Source organism: Hyperolius riggenbachi, chromosome 5 (assembly GCF_040937935.1).
Source record: "Hyperolius riggenbachi isolate aHypRig1 chromosome 5, aHypRig1.pri, whole genome shotgun sequence".
Classification (NCBI taxonomy): Eukaryota; Metazoa; Chordata; class Amphibia; order Anura; family Hyperoliidae; genus Hyperolius; species Hyperolius riggenbachi.
In genome coordinates, this window is record NC_090650.1 from 441,337,743 (window position 1) to 441,361,197 (window position 23,455).

The 23,455-nt window shown below is 43.5% G+C and overlaps 1 protein-coding gene and 1 long non-coding RNA gene across 2 annotated transcripts in view; one reads left to right on the forward strand and one right to left on the reverse strand.

The window, feature by feature from the left end:
* Positions 1 to 19,299, forward strand: part of TMX3 (thioredoxin related transmembrane protein 3) — a 69,551-nt gene extending 50,252 nt beyond the window's left edge. The window contains exons 13-16 of the mRNA XM_068238116.1: positions 708 to 764; positions 2,813 to 2,942; positions 4,191 to 4,259; positions 18,777 to 19,299. Of these exons, the coding sequence (XP_068094217.1) occupies positions 708 to 764; positions 2,813 to 2,942; positions 4,191 to 4,259; positions 18,777 to 19,040 (520 nt within the window). The 3' untranslated portion in view covers positions 19,041 to 19,299. The remainder of the gene's footprint in view (positions 1 to 707; positions 765 to 2,812; positions 2,943 to 4,190; positions 4,260 to 18,776) is intronic.
* Positions 11,519 to 16,439, reverse strand: LOC137519242 (uncharacterized). Its single transcript, XR_011020990.1, has 2 exons — positions 14,352 to 16,439; positions 11,519 to 12,237 (listed from the first exon to the last, which is right to left on the reverse strand). It is a non-coding gene; the product is annotated as an uncharacterized lncRNA (long non-coding RNA).
* Positions 19,300 to 23,455: the final 4,156 nt, after the last annotated feature.

The window sequence follows — 23,455 nt, forward strand, 5'->3', positions numbered from 1 at the left end:
AAATCTTACCCCCTTCCATGTAGTATGAGAGCCACACCTACACAGTCTATTCTATGGAGCTGCACTCCCCCTCACACAGAAATCTTACCCCCTTCCATGTAGTATGAGAGCCACACCTACACAGTCTATTCTATGGAGCTGAACTCCCCATCAGACAGAAATCTTACCCTCTTCCATGTAGTATGAGAGCCACACCTACACAGTCTATTCTATGGAGCTGCACTCCCCATCAGACAGAAATCTTACCCCCTTCCATGTAGTATGAGAGCCACACCTACACAGTCTATTCTATGGAGCTGCACTCCCCATCAGACAGAAATCTTACCCCCTTCCATGTAGTATGAGAGCCACACCTACACAGTCTATTCTATGGAGCTGCACTCCACATCAGACAGAAATCTTACCCCCTTCCATGTAGTATGAGAGCCATACCTACACAGTCTATTCTATGGAGCTGAACTCCCCATCAGACAGAAATCTTTGCAAGATGCTGCACACAAAGATGCTGTACACATTCAACAGATCAGTATCTGCAAAAGATCCGTTCCTGCAAAAGATCTGGTTAAAGATGATGAAACAGCATTGTGTGTTGATATGAATGATGCATCATGGTCAGAGAATATATGGCTGATAATGCTGTCCTTTGCTCTCCGCTGTGAATGTTACGTTGTACGTTACTTTCTGATTTGTGTCTTCTTTTTTTTCAGAGACTTCCAGTTTGGACACATCGATGGTAACGAGTATATCAATAGTCTTCTGATGGAGTAAGTCACGTTTATAGTTTTTCTTATCAACTGATAATTCAGCAATAGGAGATTGTTTTGGTTTATATTTTTTTAAGCTTCAAAAGTTTTTATTAGTTTAACTACTTATTGTATTTGGGGCAGTATATCTACGCCCCACAGGACTTCATGGAATGTCCCAGAGGTGTAGATCTTCATCTTCAGCTTTCTATGCTCACCGCATGTGCGTGCTCCTGGGTCCTGCCATTATTCTCAGATTGGTGAATAGGAACGTATGTTCCCAAAGCCAATCTATGAGGCTGAGTCATGAAGCTGCGCTGCTATAGCGGTGCAAGCTCCATGACAGCACAGCAAGCTAATTCCAGGGCGGCACCCTACACATGGTCATGCAGTGATTGATTAGGGGCTTAGCTTTTTATATATATGTATGCTATGAGGGTACATCATTGTCATTTTTGCCAATTAGGGCTGTAATCATTTATAGAAATTAAAAAACGGGAAAAAAAACACTTTATTTCCAAATAAAATATTGTTGCCATACATTGTACTAGGGTCATAATTTAAATGTTGCAATAACCGGGATAAATGGGTGAATAAAATGCTTGGGTTTTATTTACAGTAGTACATCATATTTTAAAACTATAATGGCTGAAAGCAGAGAAATAATGATTTTTTTCCACTTTTTTTCTTCTTATCCCCTTTAAAATACATGTAAGATAAAGCAATGCTTTGCAAAAAGTACCACCAAAAGAAAATCTAATTGGTGGCAAAAACAAAATATAGATCATTTAGGTGTGATAAGTAGTGATAACGTTTAATGGGAGGAGTGCTGAAATGTGAAAATTCCTGTGGTCCATAAGGGTAGCACAACCTGTAGTGGTAAAGTGGTTAAAGTTAAAAAAACCATAAAGAATAAAACAGAAGCCATATTATAGAACAGAAGGCACAAAGTGCCTAACAGTGCTGCAGGTCATATAAATTGATATCCTCTAACTATGCATGAAAACAGATAGTAATATTATTACCTCAGATGCTAAAGATAGAGGAGACTGATGAGCCCCCTCGAAAAAGTGATCCATGGCCCCCAAATCTTTTCACTGTTTATAAAATATTTGTTCATACTTTATATCCAGTTCCCCAGATTGTACAACTCTACTTCCTTTTCCCCTTGCATATGGCAATCCCGGGATAACTGAGGTAAAACAACAAAGTAAATTGCATTTTGGTGTCGCTGAAGGTGCCTCAGGTGCTAATCTTGGCAAACATCACAACACAATCTACCCTGTTTCCCCCATATTTAGACATCCCCAAAATTAAGCCCTAGCAGGATTTTCAAGCACTCAAAATATAAGCCCTACCCCAAAAGTAAGCCCTAGCGGCAGTAAGGGGAAAAAGTATGGCAACTTGTATTATTACTGGAGCTGATGGTCTCGTGGGCGGGGACAATGGCTCCATTAATGGGCAAATTGCTGAACTCGCTGCTACTCAGCGTGTGCAGTGATTGGCCCAATAATGGAGCCATGGTCCTGTCTACGATACCATCGGTTCCAGCAGAAGCACAAGGTGCCGTACTTTTTCCCCATACTTTTAAGCTTGGGGACACAGTGGAATGGAGATGGGGGGGAAGAAGAGGATTAGGGGGACATGTGGGACACCCCGGCATGGAGCAGGGGGACATAGGAGGACACTGGGACACCAGGAAGACATGGGGACAGCAGAAGACACAGCGGAGGAAATAGGGGGGCACAGGAAGACAGAAGATGGAGGACACAGGTACAGAGGGGGACACCAGGAGGACACTAAAGGTACAAGGGGGACACAGGGGCACACAAGAGGTGGATCCAGCAGAGGAAGAGGCGGGACAGTGGGGAAGGCAGGAGGACACAGCACAGGAACTTGTGTGTTTAGAGAAATATAACACAATGCAAATCTTTAGAAAATAAACCCTAGCACATATCTGGAAGCAATAATTGTTATAAGACCCTGTTTTATTTACAGGAAAACACGATATGTGATGTCAGTTCCTCGCTCTACCTGTTCTCATCTGTTCTTTTCCTGTCTCTCCTCAGTGAAGTCCAGATCCCCACCATCGTTGTGCTCAACACATCCAATCAGCAGTATTTCCTGCCAAGCAAGAGAATCGACAGCATCGAAGACATGATCCAGTTTATAAACAGCATTCTGGACGGCACAGCAGATGTAAGCGATGGTCGGAAAACGTTGTCTATTGGTTTGGAGACACAGATGGGCTTGTGAGTTGAGATGGTCAATGCGATACAAATAAGTTCGCCAAAAATTGTAATTCTCACGTAAGTTACCCGCAGCTTGGTCCAATTTCAAGCTGCCTACAATTAACATGTAATTTGGATTTTCGACAAACGTATTTGCATCTTATTGGCCATCTCTACTTGTGAGATATCTCCCATACTAGTGCATGTTCATATGATGACTTGCATCAGAAACACTAGGAGGAGGTCCTTGCCCTTGTGAGCTTACAATCTACAGGGTAATGGGGTGGAGACATTTAGGGGAGGAGACATGGGTTAGTGGATGAGGCAGTGAGCCTCCACTGCTACCTATAGCAAATTATAGGCTTCTCTCAGCAGGTCTGTTTACGAGCATGACGGACAAGCTGGGAGAGAGCGGTCCAAAGGAGAGGTGATTCTTGTGAGAAGTCCTGGATATGAGGGTGAGAAGAGGGGACTAAGCTAGAGAACAAGAGGGTCTCCTGGGAGGAGAGAAGGTGTCAAGTGGGATGATATCTGATGATTAGTGAAGAAATGTATGGAGGTGACCACTTTTGTAGCGCTTTGTATGACAGGGTAAGAAGTTTAAACTGGATCTTTGGGTGATTGGCAGAGAGGAGCTGCCTCAGAGGAGCGGGAGGAGAGGTGGATGAGATGGGCAGCAGAGGTCTTTAGGGATTGGCAGAGAGGGGCAGCATCAGAGGAGTGGAAGGACAGGTGGATGAGATGAGCAGCAGAAGTAAGTAGGGATTGGAAGATAGGGGCAGCATCGGAAGAGAGGTGGATGAGGCTGGCAGCAGAAGTAAGTAGGGATTGGCAGAGAGGGGCAGCATCAGAGGAGCAGGAGGAGAGGTGGACGAGGCGGGCAGCAGAGGTCAGTAGGGATTGGCAGAGAGGGGCAGCATCAGAGAAGCGGGAGGAGAAGTGGATGAGACGAGCAGCAGAGTTTAGTAGTGACTGGAGAGGTGCTAGTCTGGTTTTTGGTAGACTGCAGAGGAGGGTGTTGCAGTAGTCAATACACAATATGATTAGAGCATGTACAGGCATTTTAATGGCATCCTGTGAAAGGATTATCGAACGTCTGCCCTCTCCCTGCTCCAGGTGTACTTGAAGGTGTTGGGTTTTTAGTTCAGTAATCGAGTAAACGTTGGTCACTGAAGGCAGCCTATATAATTTTCTCTCCATTTCTCCCCATCTCCAGGCTCAGGGAGGGGATGGAATTCTGCAGCGCATCAAGAGAGTCGCCTACGACGCCCGCTCTACTGTTGTTGTAAGTAAATGGCCGGGATTCCTAGACAAGCAAGGCGCATTACTAGATATCGCAGGGACCCTAAGCAAATATTTATGGGGGACCTCCCAACGGGGGGGGGGGGGGGGCAGTGGCGTAGCTTAGGAGCTGTGGGCCCCGATGCAAGTTTTACATGGGGCCCCCCAAGCACTCTGTACATAACAAATGATATGGCGCGCCAAAACCTGCCAAAGGCAACTACAGTGTCAGAGGTGTAATACGGGGATGGGAAACAGTTTGTTAATGATTACCACTATTCGAAGTATCTATAGCAGTGATTATTATGAGCACAGATCCAATAGAGAGCTAATGCTGAAGTTCAGGGAGGGCCCTGCGGGGCCCCTCTGGCCCAAGGGCCCCGATGCGGTTGCTACCTCTGCACCCCCTATTGCTACGCCCCTGGGGGGGGGGTCATCTGCTAGGCAGTCATAATCTCCTCCCATAAGAATGCTGTCTCTGTGTCATTGCGTACATTTAAAAAGGGCTCTGCTTTAATTTGGGAGTCAGAGAAAGGCGATAGTGGAGTATCTGAAAAATTACCGATATTCCTCTACTTAAAGAGGAACTGTCACGAAAATCTTAAAATGTTAACCTCCTTGGCGGTAATGACGAGCTCAGCTCTATCAATTACCGCCGGAGGGCACTGCTCAGGCCCCGCTGGGCCGATTTTCATAATTGTTTTTCTTTTAAAACACGCAGCAAGCACTTTGCTTGCTGCGTGTTGGGGATGATCGCCACTGATATGCCGCTACCTGCCGCGTAACAGTCCCCCCCCCCCTCCCGAGACCCCTGCGCAGGCTGCCAGGCAGCACTGAGGGGTGGATCGGAACTCCCTGTGACATCGATGACGTCATCGCAATCGTCATCATGGCGACGGGGGAAGCCCTAAAGGAAATCCCGTTCAGAACGGGATTTCCTTATGGATAATAGCGCCCGCGGCGATTGGAGGGGTGGGAGGGATGCGGAAGGGAGGGGGGCATCATGCAGCTAGCGCTAGGCTAGTTACATGATTGAAAAAAAAATATTCAAAAAATAGCGCTGCGTATTTACCCTGGCGCAAACAATAGAACGCCAGGGTGGTTAAACACATAGAAATAAGTACATTTCTCCCAGAGTAAAATGAGCCATAAATTACTTTTCTCCTATGTTGCTCTCACTTACAGTAGGTAGTAGAAATCTGACATTACCGACTGATTTTGGGCTAGTCCATCTCTTCATGGGGGTTTCTCAGTATGGCCCTTATTATTTATAAATACATTCCATGAAAATGATTAAAACAAAGATGCTGACCAGCCTCCCTGCACACTATTTTGGCAGTTGGACGGAGCAACTGCCATTCACTAAGTGCTTTTAAAAATAAAGAAAACCCTGAGAACCCCCTATGAAGAGATGGGCTAGTCCAAAACCTGTCTGTAATGTCAGATTTCTACTACTTACTGTAAGTGACAGCAACATAGGAGAAAAGTAATTTATGCCTCATTTTACTCTGGGAGAAATGTACTTCCTATTTGTATGTGCTTTAAATTTTAAGATTTTTGCGACAGTTCCTCTTTAAGTCCGATTAGTAGAATATTGGTAAAAATTACCAATATTTTACTAACACCTGACCCTGTTCTCACACGAGCCCTCCAACTAACTATGTCCCTCCCTGTTATGCCTAAGCAAATAGGGTTTTTAAACCCTCTAACTTCGCTCACCATTCAAAGATGGGAATAAACAAAATTGCTGCAAAACATGTATATAAAACTTAAAGAAATAGTTTATTTAGTCCTACAATCCTGTTACAATATTATCTAAGCCTGCAGAATCATAGTTAGTTTGAGTAATTAGAAGTATGCATCAACACGTTACCAAGCTGTTGTAGACATCACCCATGGAGGATCGGGGGACCTCAGCGACCTCGGCAGGGGAAACAACTGGAACATACACGAACAGCACGTCTGCTGATCATCTGGAAAGATCCCAAAGTCAAAGTGTTTTCCCCCTGCCTTTAACGGACAGAATCGTCATAACCGCGCAAGCGCACAAGCAGCTAATCAGAACATGCTTCCATTCCACGCAAGCGCAGAAAGGACACATGCTGCTGATGCTGCCTCAGCGCGTGATCACAACATGATCTTATTCCGCGCAAGCGCAGAAAGATCATATGTTGCTGTTTTAGCGCGTGATCAGAACATGCTCTCACTGCGCGCAGGCGCAGAAAGACCACATGTTGCCAATCAACAGTGAACAAAAACATGTTTTTCTTCTACCCAAGGGCAAGAAGAACATGTTGCTTTTTTGGTGTTGCTTTGTGGACAAAGAATGTGAGCAAATGTAAGAAATGTAACTTATTGCACAGCAATTCATTGTTCTTACTCTGCACAAGGACAGACAAAATACAGCAACGTCTCCAGTTGCTGTGTTAAACCAAATTAACTCATCCAGTACTAGACAGAGAACACATTTAACATATATACGTGAACAGTAATCCATACATTAAAGGATCCATACATAAAGACAGGCATGTCACTAACGTATCACATTCGGCTTTTGATTAGTGTTCACGAACCATATGTTCAGGGCCGGATTTGTGGGCAGGCCCCCTAGGCATGGAACTAGGGCGGAGCCACGGAAGGGGCGGGTTAATAAACAGACATCAGTGTTCCAATGGCCGCCTGTGCTACTCCCCACAATGATGCAGTGTCATGTTTGTCTGCAGCCGCCCAACGCTACTCTTAATACAGTAGCATATCTGTGTGTGCAGGGGCAGCTACAGACATGGACCAAGCGCTGCTATTATGACAGGAGTAGTGGCCGCATCGTTGCAGCCCTTCCCACTGTCATTAAATGCTTCTCTCCGCCCCCTTTTCAGTCTATGGAAGAGGAGGTAGTGCAACACTTTGTATCCCCGCCCTCCTCTTTGCTTCTGCAAATCGGAAATTCAGAGGGGCGGGGATGCAGAAGATGGAGGAAATGAAATCGGCCTACACTGTTCGGTAACACCTCTGCCAAACTCTTGATGCAGCCAGCATGTGTGGATAGATGCACTCCCTTGCTTCTCCCCTTTTCGGTATCTCTCTGTCATTCACTTTTTTTTTACAGTAAAAGTTTTTTTGTGACAAAAAAGAAATTACAGCAGGAGATCCTTACAGACGTTTGTCCTTCACTTTTAAACTAGCATCTGCTGTATGCTTCTAATGTCTGCTCTTCCCCAGCGCTTTTTGCTCAGTAATATATTGGTGGGGATATTTTGCTGTGCCGCTGGGAGTGATGAATGGGATCCTAGGGGCAGAGTGCAGACCTCCACGAAAGAAAAAGTAAGTTTAAGGTCGTCTGGCCACGAGAGAAGGCTGACAGGGCAGCAGCACATTGTTGTTAAGAAGTTATGTGTGTGCCATTCACATAACATGTATCTAGTGTAAATGCATTTGCTGAACAGTACTGCAGAAATACAAACTAGTGTGTGTGATACCCCCTACCACTGACACCCTCTCCCTACATTCAGTGTAGTACAGCGAAGCATGGTTATTCTACCTATTCCAGTGGCAGGTCTGATCTAAACTCTCCTCTGTTTTTCATTGCAGCTAGGTACTTTAAGGCTCTGTTCACACTTGAGATAAAGAAAAACTGATCCATGTAAAAACATAAGGTGTCAGTTTTTTATCCATGCAATTAGCATGTGATCACTGTGACTCCATTGATTTGGTACAATCGTTGCTGACCCAAGTTTGAGATATTGGCAGAACGGATTCATTCTACCGGAGCAATGGGAACAGGTCCATAGGTTAACATTGGATCCGTTACCATCGGTTAGGGTCCGTTCCACCACCGTCTGCTAACAGTCTGTTTTTCAGTGCCAATGTAAATCAGGCCTTATGCTGCATACTTCTGTACAGCGCCCAGTTGTTCTTCTGTGTCATGTCAGGAGCTGTATAGAAGTATGCTACAGCATAGCTCCTGCTGCAGTGAAGACTAAAGGGTTTACTAAAGACAGGTCCTGTTTGACTAACATGCTCAGCTTTTATGAGGTAGTGAATGCTAATATGGATAATGGGAATGCTGTAGATGTGATATACTTGGACTTTGCAAAGGCCTTCGACACTGTTCCCCACAAAAGTCTGGTGCAAAAGTTGAGAATGCAAGGACTGGGGAAGAGTCTGTGTTCATGGATAGGGAACTGGCTAATGGACAGAAAACAAAGAGTTGTGGTCAATGGATCATACTCAAAATGGGAGACTGTTAGCAGTGGGGTCCCACAGGGGTCTGTTCTGGGTCCAGTGCTCTTCAATTTATTTATTAATGACCTAGTAGATGCAGTAGTGAGCAATGTTGCTATTTTTGCAGATGATACAAAATTGTGCAGAATCATTAACTCTCAGGAAGATAGTGTCATATTGCAACAGGATCTGGATAGGATGGCTATATGGGCACATACATGGCAGATGAAATTCAATGTTGACAAATGTAAGGTCATGCATTTTGGACGTACTAATGGTCTAGCACCATACAAAATAAATGGGATACAGTTGGGGACATCAAACTTGGAGAAGGACTTAGGAGTACTCATTAACAAGTTAAATAATCGTACTCAATGCCAAGCAGCTGCAGCTAAAGCTAACAAAATTTTGGGATGCATTAAAAGGGAAATAAAAACTCGAGATGCTAGCATAATATTGCCCCTGTTTAACTCTCTAGTAAGGCCACATCTGGAATATGGAATTCAGTTCTGGGCACCACATTACAAAAAAGATATTGCAGTTTTAGAGCAGGTGCAGAGACGAGCAACAAAATTGATGCGTGGGATGGAAGGTCTCACTTATCAAGAAAGGTTAGATAAACTGGGTTTATTTAGTCTAGAGAAAAGACGCCTTAGAGGGGATCTAATTAACATGTATAAATACATCAGAGGGCAATATAATACCTTGGCGGATGAGCTTTTTGTCCCTAGGCCTTCTCAAAGGACTAGAGGACATGATCTGCGCATGGAGGAAAAACGTTTTAGCCATTTATTTAGGAAAGGGTTCTTTACAGTAAGAGTGATTAAGATGTGGAATGCATTGCCACAGGAAGTCGTTATGGCAAACTCTATACCTGCATTTAAAGGGGGCTTAGATGCTTTCCTTGCGTTGAAAGACATCCATGGCTACAATTACTAGGTAATGCCTAATGATGTTGATCCAGGGATTTTATCTGATTGCCATCTGGAGTCGGGAAGGAATTTTTCCCTTTAGGGGCTAATTGGACCATGCCTTGTAAGGGTTTTTTCGCCTTCCTCTGGATCAACAGGGATATGTGAGGGAGCAGGCTGGTGTTGTACTTTGTACTGGTTGAACTCGATGGACGTATGTCTTTTTTCAACCAAAATAACTATGTAACTATGTAGCTATGTAACTATAAAAGACCAGAGGAAAGGTGTGTGAACCTGGGCAAGCACAGTATTTAAAGCGTACCTGTAGTGAAACAAGTGCCACTGGGAGATACATCAGAAGGGGGAAGCCACTGGATCATAATGAGGCTTCCCTTGTCTTCCTTAGCACCCCCGATCAAGTGTTGGCCACGTGGAAAGTCTGCACAGGTGTACTTCGGTTGCCACCACTGGGTCACCCTGAACAATGCGCTCTGTGCAGGTGCAGCTGCTGCTTTCCGGTTAGGCTCAGGTGGAAATATCAGAGCCTGATCGGGGTCTACTCTACTCGGCAGGTGGCTTGCGCCTCTGCAGTAGAACAGACCCTTTCGGGCTCAGCTATTTTCACCTGTGCAAGAAGCGGATACTGCACCTGCACGAGGCTCGCAGTGTAAATATTATGGTGTCCATTTTGCCAGGGGAGCGAGCGCTGGATCCATGCTGCTGGGGAGGACATGGGAAGCATCATTAGGATCTAGAGGCTTCCCCCTCCTGAGAAAAGTACCCCACCCGGGATGATTTCCCTTTAAAATACCATGCTCTGCTGTGCTACTCTGAGCTGCAGCAGTTTTATCTGAGCTGCAGCTACAGGGCAGCACTGGAGGAGACCCTTGGGATGGGGGAGAGAAGTGCACCCCTCCTCAGATGAAGCAGGTTACTTTAAGCACTATGATGGGCTCCCCACGCAAGAGTAATTCGGGGGGGGGGGGGGGCGCAGTTGAGGACAATGGGCCTTGGGCGGTAAAAAGTACAAATCCGGCCCTGCATATGTTGCAAACCTAACCTTAGACCGACGGCAAAGCCGATAAGCCACATAACAGTTCCACAATGTAATGAGGAACATCACAATACATAAGACTAGCACTGGATGAATAACAAAGTTCAACACAGAAGTAGCACTAAAAGAATATCCCATAAATATATCCCACCAATGATGTGATGTGGCATCTGCAATAGAAGAGCCAACTTTCACAATTTTATCAGCAACAATAGTGGTAGACAGAATATGCTGCGCAAGAGTTTTATTTAATAAAACAATATGTTTCTGAACGTCTTCAGAAGCATTCATTAATTTATGTAACCGCGTCAAGTTAAAATCCCAATTAGGCATATCAGGCATAATTGGGGACCAAAATTTAGCCACTGAGGTTTCCCTATCCCCCTGCAATAAAAAAGATTAATTATGCCAAGTTATGCTAGAAACATTAGACAAACACCCTGAAAAAGGATTGACCATATGGGGTATTACTGAAACATTTGTCACCAAACATATCAGTTGTGGAGCAATCTCCACCATCATTTCATAAGTTAATGGAAGGACAGTCCATTTGCAGACATTAATAGTATTCTGCAAAAGGCAAGGTTAATAAACTGCCGACTGCAATTTACAAATAGTACCTTCTAGGGTACTATCACAAAATGAAAGGTCATGTGTTTGATTACGCTCATCAACATGTGAACCATGGAACTCCGGTTGCCAGAAATGCTGAAAACCAGGAGCACCCATAATCAAAGGCATGACCACAAATTTACACATGAAAGACATGTTGGTGACATACATTACAATACTACCCGTGCAGACTGTATCATTGCATGTCATTTTCTCAGATTCCAAATGTATCCACCAATCTTGGGGAACTGAAGAATTAAAAAACTGACCTCCATACTTGTTCATTACCAGTCATTAATGCTAATTGCATAGAGGATTTCTGTTGAATCTGATAAATGGTTTGCAATGTACAGACAGTCCAATCAACAAACATTGTCATGTTAGTATCAAACTGATTAGTAAAATATACAGACGAACCAGTTATATCAGCAATCCTTATCAACACCAGCACTAATCATAGCAGGATAATGTATGGTTGGCATTCATTTAGCCTGTAAAGTCAAAGCATCATTTATTTTACTTCCTGCATTATGCAATCTATTAGCAAGAGTCTCAATATCAAAGCCATTTAAAGTTCCAGTAAGAGAGCCATAACCAACAAGCAAGGTATCATGCCAAGCTCTTTTGATACGGCCCTTTGGACAAGTCTTTGAAGGAGGAAAAGTTATCTGAGTATGCAGAACAGTCTTTTGAGCATGTCGAACTGTCCTGGATCAATTGTAGACATTAATGTTCACGAATAACCATTGCAATCCTTGTAGTGGAATGGACATTTAAAAAATATCAGTAGCATCCTTACACATGTTTAACCCCACTCAAGCTGAGGTGCCAACTAGTAACACAGGTAGATATTAAGATACCCCTCATCTCGATGCAATGCAAAGAATGTTCCTAAATCCTTAATCTTCTTATCACCCAATTGTAGTGGACATGGGTAATGTGGTCTTTTAGCAGGACTAGGCACCTGCCGCACAGTTCCAGAAAGAGTTAAATTAGCAACTGTACAGCAGCCTCCAGCTCGGCACTCCTGATTGGACTGGACTTTGTGCGGTTTATCATCATCCATTGGGAAGCAGTTGAATTTATAGGCACTAGCGTAGTGCCCGGAGTCCAGGCTCCAACCTCTGAAGCGATCAACAAAACGATACCAAGGAGTCCAAGCATATAACATGCACGATAATGATCTATAAATACAAACAAGTATAAATCATTCTTGAAAGTAACATTTTTCTTGCGGGACATGCTCCCACTGCTCTTTTTTAAACTAAATTATCAGTAAAGTTTTGTTCTTCCCTTTAGCAACTACCTCAGCTTTGTCTGGAGGACCAGTTGGTCCTTAAAGGGAAGGTTCAAGCAAAAAAAAAAAATGAGTTTTACTTACCTGGGGCTTCTACCAGCCTCATGTAGCCATCCTGTGCCCTTGTAGTCACTCACTGCTGCTCCAGTCCCCCACTGGCAGCTTTCTGACCTCGGAGGTCAGGGCCACATTGCATACATTTTTACGCATTCCAGCTAGTGCAGGAACAAAAATTTACGCGTTGCACCACTAACACGTAAAAATGTATGCGTTAATGTTCCTGCACTAGCGGGAATGTGTAAAAATGTACGCAATTTGGCCCTGACCTCCGAGGTCAGAAAGCTGCCAGCGGGGGATTGGAGTAGCAGTGAGTGACTACGAGGGCACAGGATGGCTGCATGGGGCTGGTAGAAGCCCCAGGTAAGTGAAACTCATTTTTTTTTTTTTGCTTGGACCTTCCCTTTAAACCCAAATTTTGTCTCTAACATTTACCACATTAGTGGAACTAAAATGTATACCACCCCTTACTGAAAGGCTTCCCTCTCTACAAATAAAGGAATTAGGGTCCCTTTACACTTAATCAGCTGCTGTCAGCTGTAACCGAAATAACAAGTGATGTACAATCCAGTGTCCATGTTCCCCTATGGCTTCTTTCACACTATACACTGGAAGGAAAAAAAAAATGTAAGCCTTTTTTGCAGTATACTGCCATTGGGAACAAAAAACAAAACAAAACTAAAAATGTATGCGTACTAATGCATATTAACACATTAAGTGTAAAAGGGCCCTCAGGAGAACCTGGGCTATATGACTCTTTGGCCTGTATATACACAGCACCTCCCCTAGGTTTATTAGAATGACCTGGTATAAACAAAATCTGTTATCTTCACAGTTTGTTTGCATTATTTTATCATTCTAAACCAGAATATGCATAAATTCTAGCATCTTTAACAGAGGTATTCTTGAACATATAATACACTCTCTCTATATCCGTAAAGAATCAAACCAGACTTCACACAGTTCATTTGAAACAACTCAATTCACACTTCATCAACACATTCTGACACTTATGTCATTCAGCTAGTCAGTACAACAACATTCACAACCCTTTAGCTCAACAGGTAAACACTCCTGCAGAATTATAGCTAAAAACAAGGGAACCAGGGGAAAAATTGCTGGCACAGATATCACCCTGACATCAGCAGAATAATCACATTTAACCCTGTATGCAAAATGTGAATATTTGCAGGGGTTTTGAAATTCTAGCAAAACCCAAAATAATCAGCTGTATTATTTGCCAATTATCTTTGCTGGTCTATAACTGCCCAATCATCATTCTATTTCACTAGCTCAGCATCCGCACCATAACTTACGTAGATATCACATTCTCTTCACCCCCTGGCCCTTAAAATATATGTACTGCAGAACTTTCCATACTTACTTAATCAATTGATCGATCAATCAATCAATCTTAAATAGTCTGATACATTTCCAAGCCCATTTGATATAGACGAGACATTCACTACACAGCTGAAATAAAATTATTTTCATAACTTTATTTCAACACTGACTTCAGTAACAAACTTAAATGGACGGTACACTCACAGTGCTGCACCAAACAAGACACACACACCGTCACACACAAGCCAGTTGCGTTACAATCTCTCATCTCTTTTCCTACTATATTTTATCAAAGAACAAGTATATCCTATGAAGTAAGAGTTAAAGGTCAATGTTTTCTAACAATATACAGCATGTACCCCTATTAAAATGTGTGCCAAGCACCCTCTACTGGGGAGAGCAGCATCTCAAATACTCACTCACCGGCTCGCACACATTCCTTAGGAGCTCTCAACACTCGTGCACAAATGTTTTTTTTTTTTTCTTCAAACATTCCTCTATGCTTTCAAAACCAGACATATGAATACACAATTATTCAAAACTCACTATAGCAGATACACCATATAAAGCATTCACTAAAAACAACAAAAGTTAACCCACCTTTCTTGTCCAGATTATATTACCATTTTAACTCTGCCAGTGCAGTGGGGTACTGTCACTTTTAGGAATTTGCTTTACAAGTTTAAACACAGCACTCCAAATTTCTGTGGAGAATATACTTCCATATCTATGCAACAAAGACACAGACTGTATTAAAAACTTAGTAGGAAAATCTGAGATTCGCTGTCAGGTTACTCTCTATCCCTTATTTCCCATCCCTGTTTTTTTTTTCCTGATCATCAAGAGTATGGGATTTTCCTTAAAAGGAACAAAACAGCAGTAACAACCTGAAGAAAGCTCCCAGCTATTCCTATTCTTTTCAAATCCAACAAAATACATTTGTGCTAAAGTCTAAAAAACAAAAACAGGAAAAAAAAACAAAACAAAAAACATTACTTTACTAACCCTTATATACTTATATTCAACCCAGCTAAATGCACACTGTCCTATTTCTGTGCAATGATCAGCGGCAGAGTTTGACTTCTTTTTATTTACAGAAGCTCCCTGCTCCACTGATAACAATCCAAAATATGTGATCATAGGAGTCTCTTCCTCAACTACTTCCTCCAGCACATTTCTTAAAAATGTTACATTTAAATTTTTTGTTTCTTCAATTTTGATAACCCCAATGATCTTCTTTATTCTCATTATTTCAATTAAAGAGTCTAATTTAGGATTGAAAAATGAGATCCGCAGGACAAATGATGCAATCATCATTTGCAGCATTGGAATCCCAGACATATGAATCCTATTTGTCAGGATTTCTAATAACTCCTGCTTGGACAATATATTTGTACACTTTAAGCCTATACCCTCAAGTAATTTAACAACATTGAGGATTTCTGATTCTTTTAACTCACACAATCTTTATCAAACCTTTCTGTAAGTTGTCAGCAACATCCCACTACGTCGCCCGAGAGCGACAACATCACCCGCTTTAACGGGGACCCCCTTAAGTACATTAACAACATTAAGGGGCTCTGCCCTAAGGCAGTTGCATCACCTGACTTAACAGGGACACACACCCTCTAGAGTATGCACTACATCTAGAGGTTTAACATCTCCCAACTTACTCTCCCATCACTCTGCAGGCACACAATTCACTAATTCTTGAACTAGAATGCTGTAGGGAAGTCCGGACCAGCCGGGAATCTCCACTACACTTTCATTTTTCGTTTTATCCATCCTTTTAAACATGTTGAATTTTTTTGCTTTCTGCCAAGTGAGCGGGATTTAGACCAGAGGTGACCCTCATCAAAGTATGACTACACCCCAAGTCCAAGTACACCCTGATATTCGGTTCAAAAGTTACCTCACTTTGAAACTTTTGGCAAAATGCCAAGTAGCTTAAATGCTACCTCTGTTTGAGTAGATATTGAAACTGTTTGCAAAATCTCAATATCTCTTTCCTTTAATGAGATATATCGATTTGAACCCTCAATTTGCAAAACTTTGCACAATGACTCCTGGTGCACAGGGGAGCCACTGGGCAAAATATCAACCAAATCTGAGCATACAATTCAACAAATTAAAAGGAAGGATCCTGCCGACTACGCCAATTAATGTTTTGCCTAAGCAAATAGGGTTTTTAAACCCTCTAACTTCGCTCACCAATCAAAGATGGGAATAAACAAAATTGCTGCAAAACATGTATATAAAACTTAAAGAAATAGTTTATTTAGTCCTACAATCCTGTTACAATATTATCTAAGCCTGCAGAATCATAGTTAGTTTGAGTAATTAGAAGTATGCATCAACACGTTACCAAGCTGTTGTAGACATCACCCATGGAGGATCGGGGGACCTCAGCGACCTCGGCAGGGGAAACAACTGGAACATACACGAACAGCACGTCTGCTGATCATCTGGAAAGATCCCAAAGTCAAAGTGTTTTCCCCCTGCCTTTAACGGACAGAATCATCATAACCGCGCAAGCGCACAAGCAGCTAATCAGAACATGCTTCCATTCCACGCAAGCGCAGAAAGGACACATGCTGCTGATGCTGCCTCAGCGCTTGATCACAACATGATCTTATTCCGCGCAAGCGCAGAAAGATCATATGTTGCTATTTTAGCGCGTGATCAGAACATGCTCTCACTGCGCACAGGCACAGAAAGACCACATGTTGCCAATCAACAGTGAACAAAAACATGTTGTTCTTCTACCCAAGGGCAAGAAGAACATGTTGCTTTTTTGGTGTTGCTTTGTGGACAAAGAATGTGAGCAAATGTAAGAAATGTAACTTATTGCACAGCAATTCATTGTTCTTACTCTGCACAAGGACAGACAAAATACAGCAACGTCTCCAGTTGCTGTGTTAAACCAAATTAACTCATCCAGTACTAGACAGAGAACACATTTAACATATATACGTGAACAGTAATCCATACATTAAAGGATCCATACATAAAGACAGGCATGTCACTAACGTATCACACTCCCCAACCACTGCCTGACCACTGATCCCCTGCTGCAAAGTGCCTAACCCTAACCAACTCCCAACTGATACCTAACTGGCCAATTCCCCCTTCCCAACCCCTGGCAATTCCACATCGATTTGCCGCAAAATATCTCAATGGGTAATTTAGGCACCTCCATAGGCCAAGTTAAAGAGACACTGAAGCGAAAAAAAAATGATGATATTATGATTTGTATGTGTAGTACAGCTAAGAAATAAAACATTAAGATCAGATACATCAGTGTAATTGTTTCCAGTACAGGAAGAGTTATGAAACTCCAGTTGTTATCTCTATGCAAACAAGCCATTAAGCTCTCCGACTTTCAAAGTCGTGCAGAGGGCTGTTATCTGACTTTTATTATCTCAACTGTAATTGAACTGTTTACTTTTCCTCTAGCAGAGGAGAGTTTATTACTTCACAGACTGCTCTGAAAGACTCATTTTGAATGCTGAGTGTTGTGTAATCTGCACATATTATAGAATGATGCAATGTTAGAAAAACCACTATATACCTGAAAATAAAAATATGAGAATATTTTCTTTGCTGCTAATCTTCTAGTAATTATTCATAGTACACAACCAATTCATTATATCATATATTTTTTTCCGCTTCAGTGTCTCTTTAAAAGCCACAATCAGTGGCTATAGGTGGAAATTTGTAGCCACAGACTGTATAGCGTGGTGCCTTGGCTTTTCCACTTATAGCCACTTATGTAACGCACAAATGACCTGAATCGCTGTCAATTCCTCATCCCACTGCAATTGTGGGCACAACAAGTGAAATGGGCCCATTTTCATTTTGACATACGTTTCAGAAAAATGTCACATTTTTGCACAGATGACAATATTCACAAAAACGTTTGAGCACGAGAAAAACCCCATTTCACCAAATGCAGTGCAGGTAATGGTCACGACTCACAAAGAAACCCATTTGGCGAAAATATGTGTCGTGCAAAAATTCCATTATATTTTCTCAAAAAGATTTAGGCAAAAATGCGAAAATTACTATCTCATCCTTATGATCCAGGATAACATTGAAGGGCATCCACGGCTATAATTACTAGGTAATTCCCAGGAGAGTTGATCCAGGGATTTAACTGGCTGCCACATGGAGTCGCAAAGTTTTCTTGTACTGTGCAAACAAAATCTCCTCCTTGGAGCTCAAGTACAGCTCACCTTGATAAGGTAGCGTATGCCGGTGCACTTTCTCTGCAGGTCCACCACTCCTGCCAAACGAAAACTTCACCACTATAGAAAAAGGCACTCCACAGGCTCAAACTTGCGTTTGTGGTTTATTGAGCAAGACACACTACATGTTACGAGTCTCCTGACGAGTCAGGACTCCTGACGAGTCAGGAGACTCGTAACATGTAGTGTGTCTTGCTGTCCTGACTCGTCAGGAGACTCGTAACATGTAGTGTGTCTTGCTCAATAAACCACAAACGCAAGTTTGAGCCTATGGAGTGTATTTTTCTATAGTGGTGAAGTTTTCTTGTACTGTGCCCGTGCAGTAAGCTTCCGATGATGCGAGCAGGCGCGCAGCAACGGCCGCACAGCCACAGTTGGGCGCTAGACCGGGACCGGCGGTGGAAAACGGAGGAGGACGGCGTGAGACATTACTGCTACAGGTGGCTGATGGATGCCCCAGGTAAGTGTCTGTTTTTATCTTCAACACCCTCCAGGGAAACCCTTTAAGCTCCAAAAGAGCAAAATAACTATATAAATAAGGTAAGAAAAGTGATATTAAAATGAAGTCAATTAGGAACAACTTACTTAGAGGGATTATTCTGCTTGTAAATGTGCTGGAAGGTTATTTTTATTAATTAGGTGAAAATTGAAATATAAGTGATTTATTAGAAGTTTTGTGAATTGACTTTTTTTTTGTCTTCTCTTTGCAATATCTCATTTATGTCCTTGTAGTCTCCCCCATTCTAACTGCATCTGTGAATGTTTCTTTCATAAATAGTCTGTATTCAAGAGTTCCCCCCTCCTGGGCTGCTTCCTGTTCGGCCTGCCGCTGGGGGTCATCAGCATTATGTGCTACGGAATCTGCACGGCGGACACGGACGATGGAGCTGAGAACATGACCAGGAAGGACGTGATTGACCCCGACCAGTCAGACGAGGGCAGCGAGGAGGAACAAGATGAGGACAAAACCCAAGAAAACTCTCCGGAGGTGACGGACGAAGATCAGGAAGAAAAAAATATCATGGAGAAGAAAACAGATTAACTTTTATGGGGACTGGATGGACTACACAACAAACTTATTTATTAAATTCAACCACTGGCACAGCTTTAATAAAGGAAACCGAGAGAGCAAGAGAGAACTTTCTTCACCAATCCTTCACCTGCGTTCGATTTCCAGTTTGAAAGCATCAGGACAATCTATCCGACCTCCCTGAACTTAATAAAAAGTTTTGAAAGTAGAAGTCAAAGAAAAGAAAAAAAAGTTTTTGCATTTTTATTACAGCTTTGTAGTGACCAGAAAAGGGGGCGTTTTTGAATCATTCTAGAGTGCTTCTTATTCACACCACTTGAACAATACACCATAACACCGTTTTTGTTACTCGATTCCATTTTATACACTCATTCTCACAAGATCTGGTTATATGCAATGCTTTTTTATACAATGAAAATTCTTCAGAGTACATTGCCAGTAGTATTTTTTTTTTTTTGGGGGGGGGGGGGTGGTTTGGTAGAGGGGTTTGACAGCGATGGTAATCTCTTCACATTGAGGGTTATTCCGTTTACGCACTGTAGCTGGAGGCTGTTTGACGTGGGTACATTTTCTTTCATCTGTAGTAAAGTTGTGGTCTGCAAGTGCCGTGGTGCTCACAGATGTATGGGCGCTCGTCTAGTTTAGGGGAACCAGCAGGAAACCTCATTGGGAATAGTTCTCCAATCACGGCACCCTCTACAGCACGAAGCATTGTGATTGGCTGAATAGTGTGGCCGTAGTTTACTACAAATCTGGAGGTTCGAGAGGGCATTGTCCACCCGCTCACGTTAGGAGAATTTCCCTATGAGGTTTCCTTTTAAACTTGATTAGCGTTAGTCGTTGTGTGCTGGGAGGCTCAATGCTTTTGCTTTTTGGTGGCTGCCCTGTTTTGGTCTTGCTGTAGATGAGCCAACGTTACATGAAAGGTATAGTGGACATGCTTGGAGATGTTTGGACAACTTGCTAATGTTCTTCATTGCCAATCAGGTCAATGCCACATTCTCAACTTCAGTTCTGTGTTTAGATCATAATCGGCAGTACGAAGGGTGATGGCGCCCTGGCTATCAATCTCGCCCTCTCGCGCTGGGGTCCCAGATTCAAATCTTGGCAAGGTCCATATCTGCATGAAGATTGTGTTCTCTTCCCATGCTGGCTTAGGTTGCGTCAGGTTTTCTTGTACTAGATAGTCAATGAGGTGCTCATTATTCCAGTTTGCTTGCAGATGTCATGCAGTTTGTAGGCAGCTTGGCATTGGGCCACCAAGAATCGTCAGGAAATGCACCTGATTGGTCCAATTCCATGCAATACATTTGCATGCAAGCTAGAATTATTGGCATGCTGGTATATTCATTGGCCAGAGATTGTCACAGTCGTTACACTGTGACTATGGCTTTGGTGGGGATTAGAGTGTGAGCTCCTCTGAGGGACAGTCAGTGACATGACTATGTACCTTGTACAGTGCTGCAGAATATGTCAGAGCTATATAAATACATAAAGATGATAATAAAAATTGTTTATGTTCGTGATGGTCATGCAGATATAAATTTATTCCGCAATGTTGATGTCATTGGTGCCCCGGAATATCTCTTGTCTCACATGGGCGGGGCTGGTCATGCTTCTGGCCCAAAAGCAATCCTGCATAGAGATGAGCTTCAATTCTCATTTCCATTCAGTTTCCATTCAGTTATCAACAGTTTTGAAACTGAGCCGATCCAGTACAGCAGCTGCTTGTTTATTGTCTGTTACATACACGCCTGAGGAGTGGGGACCGCTCCAGATGGGTCAGAGGCTTCCTGGATCCTCCTAGAGCCACTATTCCAACACAGGGCCCTACTTCTTCTGGCCACACTCCGGGCCGCGGATGAGCACTTCCGGACTGGGCATGTGCAGGTATGGTCTGCACATGCTCATTGCATAAAGCTGCTGGTGTTCGAGAGGAAGGAGGCCGTTGAATAGGTGTAGAGCAGCGATGGGCAAACTACGGCCCATGGGCCGCTTTTACTCCGGTCCACCAACAGGCGGCCGGATCCCTGTCCTCCTCTCACCCCTCCCTCCCTGCAGAGTCATGAGCGGGCGGTAGCTGGGGAGACTTGATCGGCATCCAGCATGACGCTCCATGGCAACAGGAAGTCACATGACATGTCGGGACGTGCCAGCGTATTGCACGCTGGCTGACAGCGTTCAATACACTGATACGCCCTGACGTCATGTGACTTCCTGTTGCCATGGAGACACGATGCTGGATGCCGATCAGGTGAGTTTTAAGTCTCCCCAGCTACCGCCCGCTTGCGGCTCTGCAGGGAAGGAGGGGGGGGAGAAGGAGCGGAAGAATGCTGCCCAGGCCTCAAAAAGTTTGCACAGGGCTGGTGTAGAAGGATTCTGTGCTGAAATGGTGTGTGGAACGCATCAAGACCAGTGCTGCCAAACTTCATGGGCAGGGGGTGTGTCTAGCACTGGACTTTGATGCAGGAGGGGGCGGAGCATGAATATCCTGGCTTTTGGGGTGGAGCTGAGTGCCAATAAAATATGGTCCTGCCAGAGGAGGGGGGCCTGACACAAAACATAGTCCGTGCAAGTGAGTGTGGCCTGGGGGCCACATCCGTCTCGCGGGCTGTCAGTTGGACAGCCCTGTTCTAGGTCATTTGGAGACTATCCACCACTGAGGTAAGTATCTCACTGTTTTATACACACCGGGTGTACTCTAATCAGCATTTTCTGGGCATATCTGGCTCAGTTATAAGTCAGTGAAAATTTGCATGGAAAGTCCAGTGAAGACAAAAATGTTGGAAAGACAAAGGTTACCAGTAGAATTTTTGGTACTTTTCAGTTAGCCGGGCGCATCCGATAGGTGGCGCTAATGACATTAATAGTCATGTAACAAAAGTGTATTTTGGAACAAATGTAATTTAATAGGCATGTAACAGAATTACATTAAATTAAGCCGGCGGCAATGTAACAGATGAAGCCGCCAGCTTCGGCTCTCTGTCTCCTCCCCTTGTCTCTGTCCTATAGAACACTGGCAGCCGGGGGACACGCGTGTCCCCCCCAGAGTCGTTCGTCGCGGCAGGGAATCCTGCCGTTCGTGCTGGCAGAAGCAATGTCTGCTGCCTCCCCGCTCTGCTTGTTTCTTGTGACTGCTATTGTACTGCTATTGCGACAAATGACTCTGGGGGGGACACGCGTGTCCCCCGGCTGCCAGTGTTCTATAGGAGAGAGGCAAGGGGGAGGAGACCGAGCGCTGATCTTGGAGCAAATGTAATTTAATAGGCACGTAACAGAATTACATTAAATTAAGCCGGCGGCAATGTAACAGATGAAGCTGATGGCTTAATTTAATGTAATTCTGTTACGTGCCTATTAAATTACATTTGTTCCAAGATACACTTTTGCTACGTGACTATTACTGTAATTCGTGCCACCTATCGGATGCGCCCAGCTAACGGAAAAGTACCACATTTTTTTCCATGCGGATTTCCACCTTAAGTTGATGAAACTGCAATTCCTTCAGTTCGATGCTACAAATTGCTTGGATTAATTCCCAACATTATTTCCAATCGCTTACCTTGAGGATTTACATTCAAATGCTGAGCAGTTCCACAGTGACAGCTAGACAGTCTGACAAGGTGGGTAGTATCAGCACTTCCTGCCAGCCATTCAGTTTGCACAGGTGTAGAAAATGAGCAACAGTTGTTCATCTTCTGCAGCTAATTAACCCTCCAAGATTAGGTATTAAGGCCTCTTTTTCATGGGCAGCTGAAGGCCGTGAAATCACCACCTGTCAGCTGTTGTATTTGAGCATGGCTGTTGCATTGCTCAAATGCGCCATGGTACAGTTTTTGGCTAAAAGGTAACACTGCCATGTGGTGTTGCCAAACATTGCCGTCCGGCTGCATGTAATTGCAGCCATATGGTGCTTGTAGCCGGCAGTTGGGAGGCTGAACTCCTTGACAGGGGCTGTGTGTGTGTTGAAATCTGCTGTAACACTAACTGTACCTTCCAGACTAGGAATATAATATAACCCGGGCGTACGATCAGGTGTGAAATATCGGAGCCCACAACTAAATGGAACAGAGGTAACCTTTAATTGGCAAAAACTTTTGTGCTGAACTGAAACTTGTTCTGGCAATGTTTAAAGAGTAACATTTCATTTAACCGCTTCTGGACCAGTGTGGTTCAAATCTGCATCCTGCTTGTGGCTGCGCAGCTCTGACAGGATGCAGATTTCAACAATCGTCACTGCACGCTCCCGCTGATCGTGCCGATATCCTACAAATCCCTAAGCAAGCTAATTTTTCTCTTGGATATATCATAATGGTACATGCTAGGCTGGCTTCAGCATGTAGTGTTGGTGGTGGTATAGTGGTTAAGTGAGTTACCTACCACACACTCAGACCTGGGTTCAATTCCCAGCCACGGTATGTAAGCTG